Here is a 19,247-nt window from a genome sequence, read left to right as displayed (position 1 = left end):
GTTCACTATCTAAACAAAGCTTAAATTACCAGCTGTTTGAAGATATTTAGGTGCTCTTAGAATGATGATCTATTTTTTGATCTGATCTTCTGCCTTTGAAATAATGCTAGGAGAGCTGCTCTGGTGGGCTGGGGGAAATCTAACAATCATTTGCAACTGTCAGGTTGGATACCTTTGATTTAAAGATCCAATGTAGATCTCAGTCCAGGTAAAACCTAGCCCACCTTTATTCTGGGCTCACCCTTTCCACCCAAAGTGACAGTGGCAGGCGTCACCTCAAGTCACTGTCCCCATTGATACTTAAGGTCATACAACACAATTTAAGCCTAATTATCTGATGTTAATCCTTATACTGCTCTGGATTTAAACCATTCACCTTTTTCATTTTCAAAGCTGGCCTGCAGCCAACTATAACTGGCTGGGCCTCCCTTCTACTGTAATTTATAACTCATTTTTGGTAAGAAAAAAAAACGTCTCCAAGACATATGAGACCATCAGGAGCACTGCCTAACCTGGATGAAGGTGCTTCATGGAGTTTGATGCTGGCGCTACGGTCCCTCCGTACTGGGGCAGGCTCCAAAGTGGGCAGACCCGTGGCTGAGGTGGTGGTTGTCCAAGTTGATGAAACTCGTCTCAGCAAACCAGGGGGCAAACTCCTCCTCAGGCGCTGGGAAGAAGGAGCGTTGATTTTGTTACCAAGCATATTTTCTATCACTAACTTCTATATAGGGAAACAAAATGGGTTTTTAATTGGCAGTGAATTTATTAAACTACATTGGTTGAATATCATTTATCTAAAATTTGGGCACTCAGAAATTCAATAAGAAACTCTGGCCAAAATCAATGAATATGATAAAAATAACATTTTGGGGATCTTCATTTCAATGTTTACACAAATATGGGATTGTGGGAAATGAGAATCAATTACCTTTGTGATAATTTTATAGTTATATTAGTTCAATAGGGCTTATACACCTATACACACATCATGTTAGTTAGTCATTATGACCAGTAGATTTTCCTCAAAAGACACTCGTGTGGGACATGGATTAATTTTTATCATCTAGCACAATAGTAGTCTCTATATCAAAGTGTTTATTGATTTATTTTTAATTTCTTGATTCACAAATGACAGGAGCTAAGGGTAAGAGTATAACTCACAAGAGGTACCACCTCTCTTGGGGTTAACATGACTTAAGACAGGCAAATGGGTAAAGTCATTAGGACCAGCTCCTCTTAATAGAAGACTCTGCTGGTCGACCTGTGACCCTCTCTTTGTTACTTCTTTCCCTACCATATCCTAAGTGGGATCTGTGGCACCATCAGCACTCAGGCATGGTTCTGAGCTCACCAGCATGAGCACTGGCCCTCTAACGAGGGTCTTAATCTTAAAACTCAAAGGAAAGGTAATCTAACACAACTACAGCAATAGTTATAAGAGGCAGGAGCTCAATTCATTTTTATTTGTGGCCAGTTACTCCAAGGAGACCAATTGTGTAGGCAGAGTTTAACAAAGACTCAGTCTGCTCTTCCTGAAGATGGTAAAAACTCTGAGAAGTGAGGATACGGCACCTCAGGATTCAAGAAGACCTCTGATACTAAATAGTTTCCAAAATCTCTTAAAGATCTGGATATGCACCTTAGAACGTAATTCAATAGGAAGAGAAAAGGTCAAGCACTGTAAATATCAGTATTGTCTGTAAATCTGTCACTGACTTCATGTCTATTTTGAGGCCCAAGGGAATCAGTTACTCTCTCCCCATTCCTTTGTATCTTTCTCAGAGAAGTAGATGTTGGAAGGAAACTTAAATAACTTAATTGACAAAGTTGCCTGAAGGACACTGTCCTGAATCAAGAGACTCACAATGGCAAGAACACAGATGTTACTGACTGACCACCAGCTCCAGAGGACAGCTGCTTGTTTACCAAATAAATAAGTGTGCTGGATGTACCTGAGACCACTGAAATTCTGATTCTTTTTTTTAGTCTTTAGCATGACTTGTTTTTAAGTAATACTGAGGTCTAAACTGGGTCCAGAACCCTATTCCCTAGAGCTTACTTTTGTAAAACTCTTATATGTTATATGTAAGAAGAAGAAAATATATGAATCACGAAGGCCATCTTTTACTTTAAATAATCTAAAATCAACTAGAGCTTTTCTAAGTTCAAAACTTGTTGGGTTTGGGAAAGACATGAGGATACTACGAAGGCTACCATACTAAGAAATCAAAGAGCAAAGGAATCTTGTGTTTCAGAAGGCAATGCATTTTAAACAGAATCCACAAGAGTGGGTGCAGGGATTTTTGCTGTTTTTTTTAAATTTTTTATCACCACTATATCTTTATCCCACAGAACAAATCCTGGTATAGAGAAGAAAAAAATTTCTTGAATGTCTGAGTAAAAAAAGGTAATGCAAAAAGGTAAATTTTTTTCATTACAGAAAGCTATCACGTGTGAGGATGGAAGTCTTTACGTTTACATTAGCATTACTTTGGTCACCATGACTGACAGACACATCTTTGGGGAGTCACTGATATGAATCTCCATGTGGGTTTGGGGTGATAAGAAAGAGGCCCAGGAGACAATGGGAAGAAACAGTTTCACCCTTTCAGGAGCATGTCATTCATACTTACCTTGGGAAGAGCCAGCTTGTCTTTTTCAGAGCTTTCTTCAGAATCAGAGCAGGTATAGTTTTCACTGAAGGAAGCGACGGGGTTCACTCTGGGCTTGTGAATGGCCTGGATGGTGAGCTGCGTGCTGAGAAGGTTGCTCACTGCCCTCAGGGACGTGCACACGTTGGGGGGCAGAGAAGGGTCTGCCAGGAGGTCGGTGATGAGACCGTGAGCCTCGCCCATTACGGCAATATCCACAGTGATACTGGTTCCTGGAGACTGAGACACCAAACACAGGAGGTCAGGCGAGAAAGGCCTGAGGTTGGAGGCACAGGGAGGGAAACTGGGCTTTTTCTGAAACGTAGACTGAAGTGACACTAGGGTTGCAGTAAAGTAACATTCAAATCACATTTCTGTTTCAAATTTTGCCAACATTTGCCGTGGCTTTTGCCAGTTTTGTGTTCAGGGCACATTTTTACTGTTAGAACCTACGGAGGCTCTTTGAAGAGATACAAAGATAATCACCAGTTTTTAAAAAATAGAAAGTTTCAGGAAACAACAAAAAAATTCATATTGATCACTCCTAACGAAGAGCTCAACATTTTAATGTATATTATTTAGAAAGTGTCCATTGATAGATGAATGGAAAAAGATGTTTTTTATACACACACACACAGACACACAGACAGACAGACACACACACATATATATACACACACACACACACACACACACACACACACACACAAAATGGAATACTACTCAGCCATAAAAAAGAAATTTCATTCTGAAAAGCAACACTAATATAGTATAAAATTTTAATTTTAGTAATATTCTAGTGTGATATTTGAGCCGGGTGTGTGATAATTATTCAACTAATATTAGAGATAAGCACATAAAGCAACTCAACTTGTTCAGATTCACAAATTGTCCCTCTTCTTGTGGTTGGTAAGAACAGAAATTTCAGTTCTGGAATTCCATGGCACATCTGTCCTATTCTGCCAAACTGCCTATCAGATTCAGAGTTACTACTCTATATTGGCTAAAGAAATGAAGAGTATTAGAAACAGAGGACAGGATCGTTCCTCACCCTGCTGGTCAGGCAGGAACGTAGGCGGGAAGATGTGGGAATAAGGGAGAGCACGGGCAGGGTCAAGGTTAAGAAAGTAGGTGAAGCTTAAGGACGGCATGCACATGACTGTTAATATGGGAATGCTCCCACAGTATGAGGCACGAGGAACCCACGGAACTGTAAACTGAATAACACGGTGATTGGCGTGAGGTTCTGGAACTTGGCTACTTACATCCCAGTCATGACTTCCTGACCCTACCACTGTCTAGCTGCATGATTTGGCAAGTTGGTAAGCTCTCGGTGCTGTGACTTCTCCATCTGTAAAATGGATGTAGTAGAGTACCAACCTCAGAAGGTAATGATAAGAAGCAAAAGGGAGACTATAGGTAAAGCACTTACTGTTGTGTTGTAAGCGAACAGTTATAAGTGTTCAATAATGATAATGATATAAATACTAGAAATAGTAATTCTGGAGTTTTTCAATAAGAGGCTATTAGAGATTTGGCTATGTATTTGGGAGAAAATAAAGTTTAATCATTCTTTCACAACAGACTTAAAAATAAACTCCTGAGAGATGAAAAATTTTATAATCTTGGGATTAGGAAGACCATTAAAAATAATATAAATGGCATAAACTGTCAAGAAAACATCTAACAGATCTGACTAAATGAAGACATAAACTTCTCATAAGCAAATATGCCATAAGCAAAGGTAAAAAACAAATACTCCATGAGAAAATATCTGCTACCCAGAGAAGATAAAACATATGCAAATAAAAGGCCTTTTAAAAAAAATCAATAAAAGATAAACTTGGGAAAAGGAAATGAATATACAATTCAAACAAAATTTAATAATCAAATATACAAAAGCTACTTGCCTCCCGAATATTTAAGACACAAACTAAAGTAATAAAAAAAAATGTTTACTGGGCTTTCCTGCTGGCGCAGTGGTTGAGAGTCCGCCTGCTGATGCAGGGGACACGGGTTCGTGCCCCGGTCGGTCTGGGAGGATCCCACATGCCGCGGAGCGGCTGGCCCAAGAGCCATGGCCGCTGAGCCTGCGCGTCCGGAGCCTGTGCTCCATAACAGGAGAGGCCACAACAGGGAGAGGCACGCGTACCGCAAAAAAAAAAAAAAAAAGTTTACTTATTAAATTGCAAAATAATAAAAGACTGCTAGCACCGAGTATTAGTAATGGTTTGGGGAAATGAGCAGTGAGTAAAATATAAGCCAATATCATTGCAAAGAAATTCTTGCTGAGTCTATCAATTTATAGTTTAAATGTATATATCCTATAATCTAGCAAGACAATGTAGACATCGAGTCCAAAGAAAAACTACATAGATACAAAAATATAAAGATAAGGTCACAAAGGATACTGCAATGCTCTGATAACAATCAAAGAATGTGGCCACAAATGCATCATCAACAGAGAAATTGTTTAAAAAAGTTATATTACAAATATACTATAAAGTATAATGCACTTATTTAAAAGATTTGGGTAGGTCTATAAATGTTTATTTGGAAGAATATTCATAAAATATTGTTTTATTTTTATAAAGTATGTCACAGAAAAAGTGAACATATATTTTTTGCAATCAGAAAAATATGATAATTATGAAAACACCCAACATCTGTGAAGGTATCTAGTCTTATAATAACTATAAGCAAGGATAAATTATTCTGTAAAGCTATCATATAGAAATTATGTCTTTTCGTACTAGAATAATAAGAGTAGCAATTATAATAATGGTGGATAATAATGGTGACAGCTGGTATTTATTCAGCACAGTGTACAAGGTAGGTACTCTTATTACATTCATTTTTATTAGTCAGAAATAACTTGCCAAGACTTCCCGGTGGCGCAGTGGTTAAGAATTCACCTGCCAATGCAAGGGACACGGATTCGAGCCCTGGTCCAGGAAGATCCCACATGCCGCATAGCAACTAAGCCCGTGTGCCACAACTACTGAGCCTGTGCTCTAGAGCCTGCGAGCAACAACTACTGAGCCTGCGAGCCACAACTACTGAAGCCCACGTGCCTAGGGCCCGCGCTCCGCAACAAGAGAAGCCACCGCAATGACAAGCCCACGCCCCACAACGAAGAGCAGCTCCCGATCGCCGCAACTAGAGAAAGCCCGCGTGCAGCAACGAAGACCCAACACAGCCAAAAAAATAAATAAATTTTTAAAAAACACTATTTAAAAAAAAATAACTTGCCAAATAACTGAGTCAAAAATAACTCAGAATCAGATAGCTAGAGCATGGAAACGTCAGGCTGCAAACACAAATACATACTCTATTTCCACAGCTCAAGAGCTGAACTAGCAGGCTGAAATAAATACTGAACGTTTTCATTGTACGTTACTAAATATATCTGTAATTATTTAATGCTTTATTTAATCATTGTGCCATGTTTTTCTCTCTTTGTAGGTTTAAATATCTTCCATGAACCAACATGAAAATTTAAGTGTAATATTAATAGCTTTAGGATATATAATTATGTGTATTTCACATTTTTATTTACATTGTTAACTTAAAAAATATTTGTGAGAAATGCCACTCAATTAGGTTAACATTCCCTTTTAGAAACGTATTTTCAAGCGCAACTCTAATTATTATGCTTCTGAAAAACTCACCCAGTGTGATCTTATGAAATAGTAATATTTATTCCTACCCATGTTGTTCTAATAATCTTAAACTAGTACATCACTGTACTATTTCCCTAAAAAAATAAATTTTAAGTCAAACTTTGTACCCAGGACGTAAAATTTTAAGATGTTTTGACAATAAAATTAACAGTTTATGTTCTAATAGTTAATAGATTTTATCAAAATGGTCTCAGTACATAAAACTTACAAATCTGAAGAAAAAGTAGAACGTGTTCATTGACAATCATAATTACATTTTAAAATAAATTATTGGTGAGAAAACAAATGCATTTTATAATTCGCTAATTTTGTGTCTTTTTTTTAAAGTAATGGATGTATTTCTTATATACTCAGAAAAAAAACAAATAACTAAAAATTTAAAAGTAACTTTAAAATAGAAACAGAACTGAAAACTCATCCTTGTAAGCCAATGTTAGTGTTACATAAGAACTTAGAAAACAAGCACATTATGTAATTCAATGTTACTTATACTGTCTGTAGCTTTTGTGAAAGCGAAGGTCTTCAAGTGAAAAAAAAAAGCAATACTCAGGCCAAGCTGATTTGCTTTGTTGTGCAACAGAAACTAACATGGTATTGTGAAGCAATTACACTCCAATAAAGATCTATTAAAAAAAAAAAGCATATTACCCATATTGGAATTGGCTAAGAAACCAAACACTTCAACTATTGGAAAAGTCTCCCTACTGTTATAAAGTCAGGTCTTTGTTTTATTAGTTTTACGATTTAAAAATTAAAATTGTGTAACAATTCAAAGTTGTATCACACATAAGAAGTTATCATCAGTTTTTGACTCAAATAATGAAAGGCTTCAATGAGGCATGAAATCTAAAACCAACAATCAGATTTGCTTGCCACAAACTTGCCAAGGCTAACCACACATGAAATGATGAAAGACTGAAGGATAGATGGGCTGCTGTTTCAATAAACAGCAGGCAAATTATAAAGACCCAGGCACGTCCAGGGAGTCACTATAAAGGAATTTCAGGGGAGAGGGGCTTAGGCTGATTGGTAGTGTTTTTTCATCATATGATACAAAATGTGAAACAACACAGAGTGACTCACACAGAGGGTATTTCCACACCTATTCAACTTTCAAAATAATATAATTCAATTTCTAGGTATACCAAATAACACTCGGAAAAAAATTTCATTTAACTGGTGAAATCTTAGCTAGTGATAATAAACACTAAAGGTTAAGTTTATATTAAAGCTACTTTAAAGGAAAGTCTTAAGCTAACAGCCTGAAATCATCTTTGAGTGCAATAACCAACTCTACTGAGCATAAAACCACAGTTGAGTCTTTTTACGGTGCATATAATCAAACGAATCTTTTCCTTGAAAAGAGTGACCAAGCAATAAAAAACATTTTACTTTGCAGGCTCTCCTTATAATGGAAATACTTATATTTAACATTTAAGAAAATGCAAGTATAATTTCCTGGGCACTATTTAAATGACATCCCAATGTGGATTGCCACCTCTAAAATGAAAATCTGGAATTTAAGTATGATAAACAGTGGAATAAAGTGCAGTTTTATACATCAAGCCCAAAATAACTGATTCTTTTGGTAAATCCACCACTTTGCAAAGCAACCCGTTCTTTCAGCATCTTCCCTCCCCCCTTTATCTTCTTCCAGTCTACTTCACCATCTCCAGGATGTCCTACGCAATGCTGGTTGCTATGGTAACAATCTAGCTTGCTTCCAAGTTACTTTACTCAACATAAACCGAGGGCCAAGAAAATCTGGAGTCAGAGATAAGTTAAGGAAACAATAACAAATACACTTAGAAATAACATTAGATGTAACTCCTAGACTGCATGTATCAATCAATTCAATTATAGAAATTTTGTTTTTACTGTCACTACTTCTGTGGTAAAACTTTGAAATTACAGTTGTGGTATGATAAAGGGGGAAAGCTTTGAAAATGTGTAGGGGTCAGAAAACACTTGCACTCTATAAAGGGCATCTAAACCACCATAAGCTGCAAATTACGAAAAATTTAGCAAATAAATCTATGTGGTCAAACGACTACTAGAATGTAAAACAAAATTATATATCTTTAAGGAACGTGACAGATTATTTACTGTGGCACTGTGTTTGGGTTTCTATCAACAGATTGTTCAGAAATGGAGAATTTCTAAAAGAAAAATATCATTAAGAAGTCTTACGAAATAACTACTGGAACAAGGTAAATGAAAACAAAGAAGTAAACAAACATCATTTCACTCCAAGAAAGTGAAAGTGCCCAAGTGGGAAATCAGAAAGGGTTTGGGCAAGTTGATGTCAACAGCAATTACCGATTCAAAATGATTAGGGAGATTATCTGGTATAGAGGGTGGGGTGAAGATAAGGCATCCAATTCTTGACAACTTTTTTGGGGGGACAGCACCAGTATAGTCACGTTATAGCTCTTCTCCCTATGCATTTTGAAGCAAAGATTAAACTGATAACTTAAGGAAATAGGTTAAATACATCCCTGCCCACGGGCAGAAGATGTAATAATTCTCAAGTCTTCCGACTTAGTGAATCATGTGATGTGTCGCTTGCTTTGGACATTAATTTATTCTAACTGGAGGAAAAGAATTGGAAGCAGCACAAAAGCCTCTCTTCATAATTCTACATGAAACTCAAAGATAGGTTATAAACGCAAAAGCACTAGAACTGATATAATTATCTTGATAACCTAGTTGAGATGGTTTATCCCTCAAATTAGGCCACTTTTTTTTTTGTTCAGTATTTTAAGTTGTATGATGGTTTCCAAAACAAACCATGGCTTTTCTCTAGGCGATACTGTATCCGTTGGAGCCCTCGAGCTCTGCCCCTGCAAAATCAGAGAACTAGCCTTTATCTTTCTAAGATCCCTCCCAATTCTGTAAGCCAAAAGCATTTCTTTACATAACATACATACACACACAAACATCAAAGAAGAAAGAATCAAATAATTTTAAAACTTATTTCTTGGCTCATTAAGAATTTTAAATTTTTTTTAAAAGATTTTGATTTATTTACTTTTAAATTTTATTTTACTGAAGTGTAGTTGACCTATAACGTTGCATTAATTTCTGCTGTACAGCAAAGTGATTCAGAGATATATATAAACTCTTTTTCATATTCTTTTCCATTATGGTTTATAATAGGATATTGAATGTAGTTCCCTGTGCTATAGACATAAAAAACCTTTTAAAATTATTATGTAGACTTCGAAAAGCCCTTGTTTCACCAATTGCTAATCTTACTCAAGCTTCACCTTCTAACTTATTATTGACTCACTGATGGCTGTTTCCCTCCTATGGTAAAATGTCTAATGTACACCAAGTACTTATGGGGAACAGATTATTTTCTAGAACTTCCACTCCCAATAGTTGAGTTGCACATTTGCCAAGTGTCAGTTTTGTTTGGTCCTAAATCTGTTTAGACCAGTTGCAACTGTCACTGTAACTTACATATGCTAATAAAATATCTATAAACCAGTGATATGTGAGTAAACAATGGAACAGTTTCTTTAAAAACTAAGTTGAATAATTTTAAAGACTTCATAAACGGACTCATAAAGATGAGGCCCCGACAATGACTTCTGTTAAATTAAGTAGGGGTGATATAACTGCAAAGATTCAAGAAGAAAATGATAATGTGCCTGAAAGATTTTCAACTCAGAACGCTTCCAAATGGCTGTCATTTCTACTGTAAAAACAACAACAACAACAACAACAACAAAAAAGCAAAACAAAACCAACCCTGAAGCTCGTAGTCATATACCATGAAGTATGGGTGTGCTGCATGTAACATAACTTGGAACTCTAATCAATATAGTGAAAATATACCCAAAGAGAAACATTCTTGTCTCTTCATCCCAAATGTGTGAAATCTACATATTCGTATGTATCAAGTTAAAATATCAACATATTGCTAGAGATACGGAAAATATGTTGTATTTTTATGATTCTCTGCTTTAAAAACTTTTAAAATGAACAGATCAACTACTGATTAAGAGGGCTCCCTACTACTTTAAACCCAACACGTTCTTTCACTTGAAATGAGACATAATATAATAGCTACATTAAAGTTATGCACTACCACTCCCGGAACAAGGGATAAAAAGTGAAGTTTGGTTTATGAATTAACACGTGATGTACAAATAGGTACAAGTGTATATTTTCATCATGTATGTAATTTGGGAGGTCGTATATGTGAGAAGTTGGAAGCAAAGGTATAAAAAATTGGGATATAAGAGAGGAAGTTTTATTCATTCATCAATATCAAATTTTTATTTTATGAGGTAGTACATGGGGCCTTTAAGAACACAGGATCTAGAGTCAGACTGCCGGCGTTCAAATTTCAGATCTGGTGAGAATTGGGGAAAGTCACTTATCTCCTTAGCTCCTGTTTTCTCATCTCTAAAAAGAGGGCAATAATAATGCCTCCTGTATAGTATTATTAATGATTCAATGGGATCAGGCACATAAAGACCTCAGTAGAGTGCTTGGCCTCCAGTACATGTTTGAAAAATATTATATAGCACCACCATCATTATTATTATTGCATTGAAAAAGATTATGTGCAAAAAGGGCTGTATATGTATGTGTGTGTTTGTCTACTACATACACTGGGTCAGTAGTTTCTTTATAAATGAAGACAGCATAGAGATATCATTTCTCTACTGACAAAACAAAACAACAAATGCAAAAACTTAGTTTCACTTTTTATTCTAGGTAAATATAGTCATAAAGATTGTATCCCCTACTCCTATATACTCAGAGTAGTTCTGAGATTAATTTTAGGCTCTTAGAAAGTAATTGTACAGAAGTCCTGGTTTCAGTTAATATGGTTGACTGCACTGGTAGGATTTATAACACACTACGTGAAAGGAATTCTAAAAGCAGGCATCTTAGCTCCATTGTTGGAAGTCTTTTCTTTTTCTTTCTTTCTATTTAGTCATCTTGGGAGACACCCTGGGAGGCAAACACGACATGGGAAGAACATTCTCAGGGTGAAAAGGGAATTGGGATAAGGGAGGAATAAACAGTGTAAGGGATGACACATAAAAGGAGTCACTGGGACTTTTCTTACCCAGCTTTGGTCCTAATGCTGGGAAAAGATGCCTGACAGGCTTTGGGAAGCTGTGTCATCCTATTTCTCTAAAGCAGTTTTCCACCCCTTGCCCTCCAAATCTTTCTCTCTGATACCAGGAAGCAGTCTCTTAGTCTAAATTCATTTAGAAGATGAGCTGGATTCAATAAGTGATCTTTGGTGCATTACTGGTTCTGACCTCAGAGCCAGCAGAATTGCATATGTGTTTATACTTTCATAGGACCCATTTATAATTTTAGACTTGAAGTTGGTTGGGAAATTTTTAAAAAATGAAATCATGTGAAAATTTTGCAGTAACTCATTGTAGGCTGAACCTTGGCTAAATGTCATCCTAAGGAAGCAGATGTTTGCTTATTTTAATTTTCTGGCAGGGAATATGAGTTGACCTTTGGATTTTCTCCTTAAGATAATATGTATGTACAGTAGGAGGAAAACATACAGGGCCCTTCATCAAACTGCTTTCTAAAAACATCTCAGTTGGTCGGGACCCATTTGAGATGTGAGACAGAGCAAACTCCAGCAGTTACCAGAATTCTTAACCTCCTTCTCTTTTGATGGTCAGAGAACATTCCATGTCACCAAATAGGATGTAGTACATGGCCTTGTGTCCTTAAATATTTCCCTACATTCTGTCTGCAAATAAGCCCCAAAGTGTTAAAAGTGTCCCTCTGTTTATGTTTTCTAAGATCTTCCAGACACTAGCAAATTCACCCAACAACCTCAAAAATAACAACTATCACAGAATACTGTTTTATTATTTAGGAAATAAAACATACTTATGAAATCGCTTACTCGAGGAAGCAACCATATCTCTGAGAAGATAAACTTAGCTGCCTTTGACTTCCAGGCTGGTTCTCTCTGTTTCTTCTAATTATAAAAAGATGAGGTGACTGGAAAAGCTAGGAGGAATTCAGGTAATACTGTTCCCGGGACTGCTCACGCAAATGAACTGGGAAGGCTTGGTTAAGTGTAAGTTGCTATGTAAATAAAAAGCATGATTATTTCTGTTAGTGGAAGAAACTGGATTCTCTGATTGAGCACAAGCTTGTAAATATTACAGAAAAAAATCAGAGTCTCTGAAATAAGTATGAACTCCTAAAGGTGGTGAATTCTGATGGTCTTTTGTTTGTTGAATTTTAAGAATTGCTGTTAAACTTGAACTTGAGGTTTCTGTTTGCTTAGCCTAGAAACAATTTCAGTGAACAACAGATGGCGGTATTCTGCCTTTTAAAAAGAACTCCAGTTGTCTGAACAGCTTTTTGAATGAGTGCTCTTCCCTCATTAACAGACACAGTTTAGTTTCTTTTTTCATACAAAAAAAGAAAACACAAAAAACTAAAACCAAAACAAAACACAAAAACCTTACATAAGACTATCGGTAGAAAGTAATAAAAAATCTTAAATTGTGTTGTATCTCTCAGGATCATTGTTAAAGTGAAACTGGAACTACCTCCTTAATAATTTTTGTCTCAATTACAAACATTTTGGCTCTGTTACCTTTCTCCATTTTTATAAGCTACCCAAGGCAAACATGACCCATTTTCATACACAATTTGATATAAATTTTTCCACGTGCAATTCTCTACTATGATTAAAAGATTCATAAAACTAAACCATCAAAATGCACATTTAACGCAAGGGTCTTGTGAGCCTTCACTGGCATTTTCTTTATCCCCACTGTGTTATCACCAGATTCTTTGCCACCTCGTGTGCCGTGGGCACTTACTCGATGCTACCGATTTGCTTCCACTACAGTTGACCTGGGAGATCTTCCCCTGTACTCTTGCAGTAGCATCCACTCTGGTTGCCATATGAATGCCTGTTGAGGCACTCCTGTACTTCACCCACTGGAAGCACCAAAACCAAAAACAAACAGCTGAAAAACCCTGGGAGCTGTAACTTCCGAGAAACCTTCCATCTCTGAGCAGTTCTCACATATAGTCAGAGAACCTCTCTCACTGTATTTCTGACAGTTTTCCATTCAGCTTTTGGTACGTGATCATTTGATGAAAGTTGGTCTTCCTCTTTTAGGCTGAAAGTTTTAGGAGTACAAAGGCAATGCTAATTTTTGTTTACCAGTTTAACCCCGGAGCCTCACTTACTATCTGGTACTTTTTAGGCACTCAGTGACATCAGGAATGAGTTAAGTCATAAGTAGCATTCTCCAAACCTCTAAAGATAAGTAAATTTCCTCTCTCCAGTTCTATGTCTTAAAGAAATATAGGGACAAACAAATTATATTGTCCAAGGTATTTCCTTAAAACAAATAACTGAATTTTCTTGAAGCCATCCTAAAACATTTAACCTTCTAGTACAATTTCATGTTCTAATCTTAAAGTTAAATAAAATATCGAGAATTGTTAGACTGTAATACTGAAATCATGAATAAAAATTATATTCAACAAACTGATTCTGGGATAACTACTATCCAGAAAATAGTGAAACTGCTGAAGAGAAGTAATAGTACTGATCAAAAGAAGCAGCTCTACATTTTTCTATAATCTGCCACATGTATGAAAAGAGTAAGTACAGGATTGAGGTATATGGATTAATATTTTCTGGAAAAGACAAAAAGCTTAAAAGGACTGGAGGGAGAAAGAGAATGGCCTTTTGGGGACAAAGCTCAGTGAAGGTCAGAGAGCTTCAGGTTGAAAAGCATGTCGTCTGTGAACAGCATGCTGACTATAGTTAGTAATACTGTATTGTATATTTGAAAGTTGCTAAGATAGTAGATCTTAAAAGTTTTCATCACAGGAAAATACATTTGTTAACTACATGTCGTGATGGATGTTAACTCGACTAGCTGTGGTGATCATTTAGCAAACATACACAAATATCGAATGTTATACACCTGAAACTAATATAATGTTATGTGTCGATTGTATCTAAATTTATAAAAAAAAGAAGAAAAGGGTGTGTCTGGAGAGATTTGAAGGAATATATCAAGACAGGAAGATGAGCCAAATTCAAGAGCTTTGATGAGCTACTAACGGCCATGAGAAACCCTGCAGGGTGGTGACGTTATCAGTATGTATAAAGTAAGAAGTTAGGCTGATTTTCAGGCTTCGGGCTTGGGCAGATGGGCAGCTAAGAATATTTCCCCAGGTTATTGGAGAAGAAAGAAGCTTTGGTGTGGATGCCGAGATACGCATCTTTGAGTAACTATGTGATGTTCACAGGACGATTCCAGTTGCGCTTCAGGAGGGACACCTGAACTGGAAATACGCATTTGGGTATTGACGCCATAGACACGGCCATTTCCATAGCACTGCCGTGGGAGTGTATAAGGAGAAAGAGAAGTGGACCGAGGGCAGAGCCATAATCAATATTAACTTTTAAGGGCCGGGGGGAGAGAAACCCACAAAGAAAAATGAGAAGGAACAACTGAAAACTAAGAGTGTAGGGTCAAACGGGCCGAGGGAATGCTTTCGTCAAGAGGGGAGGAGTGGTCAGCAGAGACCGATGAATTTGAGAGATTAATAAATTTTGGAAAATATCCATTAGTTTAGTGTCTGGAAAGTCACTCATGACATTGGAGAGAACAGTCTCAGTGAAGTACTGAGGTTACGAGTCACACTGCAATCAACTGAGCAAGGAAAGGAAGATATGAAAATGAAGACAATGTAGACAGCTCTTCAGTGAAAACCAGCTGCACAATGGAAGACAGAGATCTGTCTGCATCTAGAGGGAAAACAGGTTCTAAAGAGCTGGTGAGCAAGTGAGCAGGCAAAAATGTTGAAGCGGGGAGGGTCCCACTAGTGTGAAGGGTTTAAAATGCAGTAAAGACAATGGGATGATAAATGGATCAAGGTGCAAGAGAAGAAAGCAAAGGATGGGGGGACTAACCTTTCACCATAGGGCGTCTTTTCATGGTGACAGTGAGAGAGAAGAATGTTTGTAGACTTGCAGGTGAGAAGTTGGAGTTCTTACTCTTTGGCTTTTATTTACTCTGTAAATTAGTCCTGAGTCCCTGGTTGAGAAAGTAAATCAGGCAATGTTGAGGTTAGAGGTGCAAAAGAGAACGAAGAATGTTTTGAAAGAGGAATGAGAAAGAGCTGGCTAGATTCTCTGGCGATCCTGAAGGTCCGGCTGACTTTGGAGACCATGGATTCCAATATGTTTTCTGTGTACTTTCCAGGGTTGCTTGGCATGAAGTTTTATATGAAAAGGCAATGAACTGAAAACAGGAAGGGTCTGCCAGATGGGAAAGAAGGATTGGACAATTGGACTGGAGATCCTGGTGAGGTAGAAGAACAGGTGCAGGGTAGGTGAGAGAGCAGAAAAGCTTGAAGAAGCATCGCATCAGAACGTGGGGTGGTGTGTTTGCATGAGAAAGATGGATGCAGGATTCCATGAGCGCACTAGTCTCTCAGGCAGGGAAGGTTTCTGCTTTCTATTAGCAGAAAATAAGGTTGAAAAGGAAATGTGAGGCTAGATTTCAGATGCTGATGAATGAAAAGCAAAGTTTTCTACTTCTGTCAGTTGGTAACTGAGTGATGAAAGACGTCTGAGAAGGAAAATGATGTAATCCAAGAGTGCACAGGGCTTGAGGAGGGTGAAGTTGTGGCACAGAGGGAGGCAGATTTGACCAAGGCTGCCACAATAACCACCGTGCAGAAACTGGGACACTTGCAGCATGAACAACCAGGAAGGGAAGGGTAAGTAAGAGTAACATCAGGAGAATCAGTTGCCCTTGTAATGTGATTGGATATTGGGACCTGAAAAATTGCAATCTATTTGTTCCTGTAATAGTTGTCTTTACTCTGTCCACAATATTCTCTCAGTTCCTTCTTCCAGAAATTTCTTCAAGTGCCCCTGCCCTCACAAAACAAAATGTGGATAGTTCACTTGTGAATGTATAAGTCCATATTGGGTCTGACCAATTATCTTTAAAAAAGTTCGCTTTTGGATTTATTATGGTAGTAACCCTTCACAACGTTAAACAACCAAGGGGGTGAGTGGATACTCTTAAGACCCCAAATTATTTTAATACAGCATTAAACACTTCATAAATGTATTTTAAAAACTCCATACATTTCAGTTTCTACAACTAATCAAAGATACCATCAATCAAGTAATAAGGCTTACAAAGTTATAAATAGATCAAATGTTAAAACACTTGTAAATCAAGTTTTTTGGAGCTTAGAATGCATTTTTCTAGAGAAATAATACTATTGTATAGACTAATCCTAGGTTAGCTCACGAAAGTTTATACAACCACTTAATAATAGATATGACAGCATTTTTTCATTGTTCATTGCAAATGCACTCTCTTTCAATCACATTGCGATATTTTTAGAGACAAAATACATTTTATCAATGGTGTGATTCTACAAACAAATGCTGGAGAGGGTGTGCAGAAAAGGAATCCTTCTTGCACTGTTGGTGGGAATGTAAATTGATACAGCCACTATGGAGATCAGTATGGAGGTTCCTTAAAAAACTAGAAATAGAACTACCATATGACCCAGCAATCCCACTACTGGGCATATACCCAGAGAAAACCATAATTCAAAAAGACACATGCACCCCAATGTTCATTGCAGCACTATTTACAATGGCCAGGACATGGAAACAACCTAAACATCCATCAACAGAGGAATGGGTAATGAAGGTGTTGTCCATATATACAATGGAATATTACTCAGCCATAAAAAGGAACGAAATTGGGTCATTCGTAGAGATATGGATGGACCTAGAGATCGTCATACAGAGTGAAGTAAATCACAAAGAGGAAAACAAATATCGTATATTAATGCATACATGTGGAACCTGAAAAAATTGGTAATAGACGACCTTATTTACAAAGCAGAAATAGAGACACAGACATAGAGAACAAACATATGGATACCAAGGGGGGAGGCGGAGGGTGGGATGAATTGGGAGATTGGGACTGACATATATACACTATTTTTTTTTTCATGGAAACGTACATTCTTATTCTTTTATTTTTTTAAACATCTTTATTGGAGTATTAATTGCTTTACAATGGTGTGTTAGTTTCTGCTTTATAACAAAGTGAATCAGCTATACATATACATATATCCTCATATCTCCTCCCTCTTGCGTCTCCCTCCCTCCCACCCTCCCTATCCCACCCCTCTAGGTGATCACAAAGCACCGAGCTGATCTCCCTGTGCTATGCGGCTGCTTCCCACTAGCTATCTATTTTACATTTGGTAGTGTATATATGTCCATGCCATTCTCTCCTTCGTCCCAGCTTACCCTTCCCCCTCCCTGTGTCCTCAAGTCCATTCTCTACGTCTGTGTCTTTATTCCTGTCCTGCCCCTGGGTTCTTCAGAACCTTTTTTTTTTGGATTCCATATATAGGCGTTAGCGTATGGTATTTGTTTTTCTCTTTCTGACTTACTTCATTCTGTATGACAGACTCGAAGTCCATCTACCTCACTACAAATAACTCAATTTCATTTCTTTTTATGGATATATATACTATTGATACTATGTGTAAGATAGATAACTAGTGAGAACCTACTGTACAGCACAGGGAACTCTGCTCAGTGCTCTGTGGTGACCTAAACGGGAAGGAAATCCAAAAAAGAGGGGATATATGTATACAGATAGCTGATTCACTTTTCTGTACAGTAGAAACTAACAGAACATTGTAAAACAACTATACTCCAATAATTTTTTTTTAAAAAAAAGGAATATGGAGGCACTGGGATACAGCCATTTCTGCCTCATTTATTCAACAAATATTAATTGAACATCTACTGGGTACCTGATACTGTCCACACCCTAGGGCTACGGAGATGAATATGTCTGGGCTGCTGCCCTCAAGCAACTTCCTGTCCAGTGGAAGACATTCAGGGGGCTGAAAGGGATCAGAGGATAAAAGAGGAAACTGGGGGAACCCCATGGATGTATCACCACTGCCTCTGGTTATTAGGAGAGTGAAAGAAGTTGTTTCTCAACATGCAAATAGGTCTCAAAACATCCGACCATGTGGTTTATTCCATACAGACTTTGAAAATGGCTGCCCTGAACTGAGTCGCCATTCTCATCCATATCTCCCCCCCACAAGTAGGATTAAAAAAAAATAAAGCAATTCTCCAGAGAAGACAAGCATGAGAGGGAAGAGGAACTGGTTACAAAGACACTCATCACTCAAATACAGAAACCACTGATTTCTGGGCATTTCCCTCAAAATCTTCAGACCTTGGAACTCTCATAGTTCCAGTACCCGAGTCTCAAGTAGGAAACATGGATTTCAGGCCTCATCAGCTTCCCATCCCCCAGTAAACAGTAGGAAACCTGAAGCCCCCTTGCCTCTTAGAGGACTTGAGGGTCTCTTCCTGCTAACTGGTTTTAAGGGATGGGGTGAGCTGATCGGTGAATAATTTGGCATATAGAGAAGATTTGTGTAAACTATTAAAAGCTTATAATATCACTTCTTGATTTTCCAGAAGGCAACTCACAACTATAAAAATTACATTATTAAGGGAGTGACTTTCAAAAAGTTTGAAACTACTGCACAAAAGGTTAAGTAGCTTGCCCAAAGTTACACAGGTAGTAAGTGGCAGAGGTGGAATTCCAATCCAGGAAGTCTGAACCTATACTATTAGTCACATCGCTAAGCTGCCCATCAGTATTTTGGGTAACTGTTCCTACGTATGGCTATCTACTTTTGATGATATGAAAGTATCTTTGTCAATTTGCAACACACTGCTAGTTGTGCGAATTCTTCCTTCAATTAATTACCAACTTAGGTTCTCGTTATCAAGGGGAACTTATTAACGTCATCAGTAAACTCCAAGAATTCCTGGTATACTCCCTTCCTACAC

The 19,247-nt window shown here is 37.5% G+C and overlaps 1 protein-coding gene across 2 annotated transcripts in view; it reads right to left on the bottom strand.

Moving 5' to 3' along the window:
• Positions 1-19,247, bottom strand: part of PDE3A (phosphodiesterase 3A) — a 306,484-nt gene that overhangs the window by 56,371 nt on the left and 230,866 nt on the right. For both annotated transcript variants that reach the window (XM_067695839.1, XM_067695840.1), the window contains exons 3-4: positions 2,634-2,891; positions 513-667 (exon numbers count right to left, since the gene is read on the bottom strand). In XM_067695839.1, the coding sequence (XP_067551940.1) occupies positions 513-667; positions 2,634-2,891 (413 nt within the window). The remainder of the gene's footprint in view (positions 1-512; positions 668-2,633; positions 2,892-19,247) is intronic.

This window comes from Pseudorca crassidens, chromosome 11 (genome assembly GCF_039906515.1).
Source record: "Pseudorca crassidens isolate mPseCra1 chromosome 11, mPseCra1.hap1, whole genome shotgun sequence".
Classification (NCBI taxonomy): Eukaryota; Metazoa; Chordata; class Mammalia; order Artiodactyla; family Delphinidae; genus Pseudorca; species Pseudorca crassidens.
The sequence above is the reverse complement of the archived record's forward strand: the minus strand, read 5'-3'. Positions and strand labels throughout refer to the sequence as shown.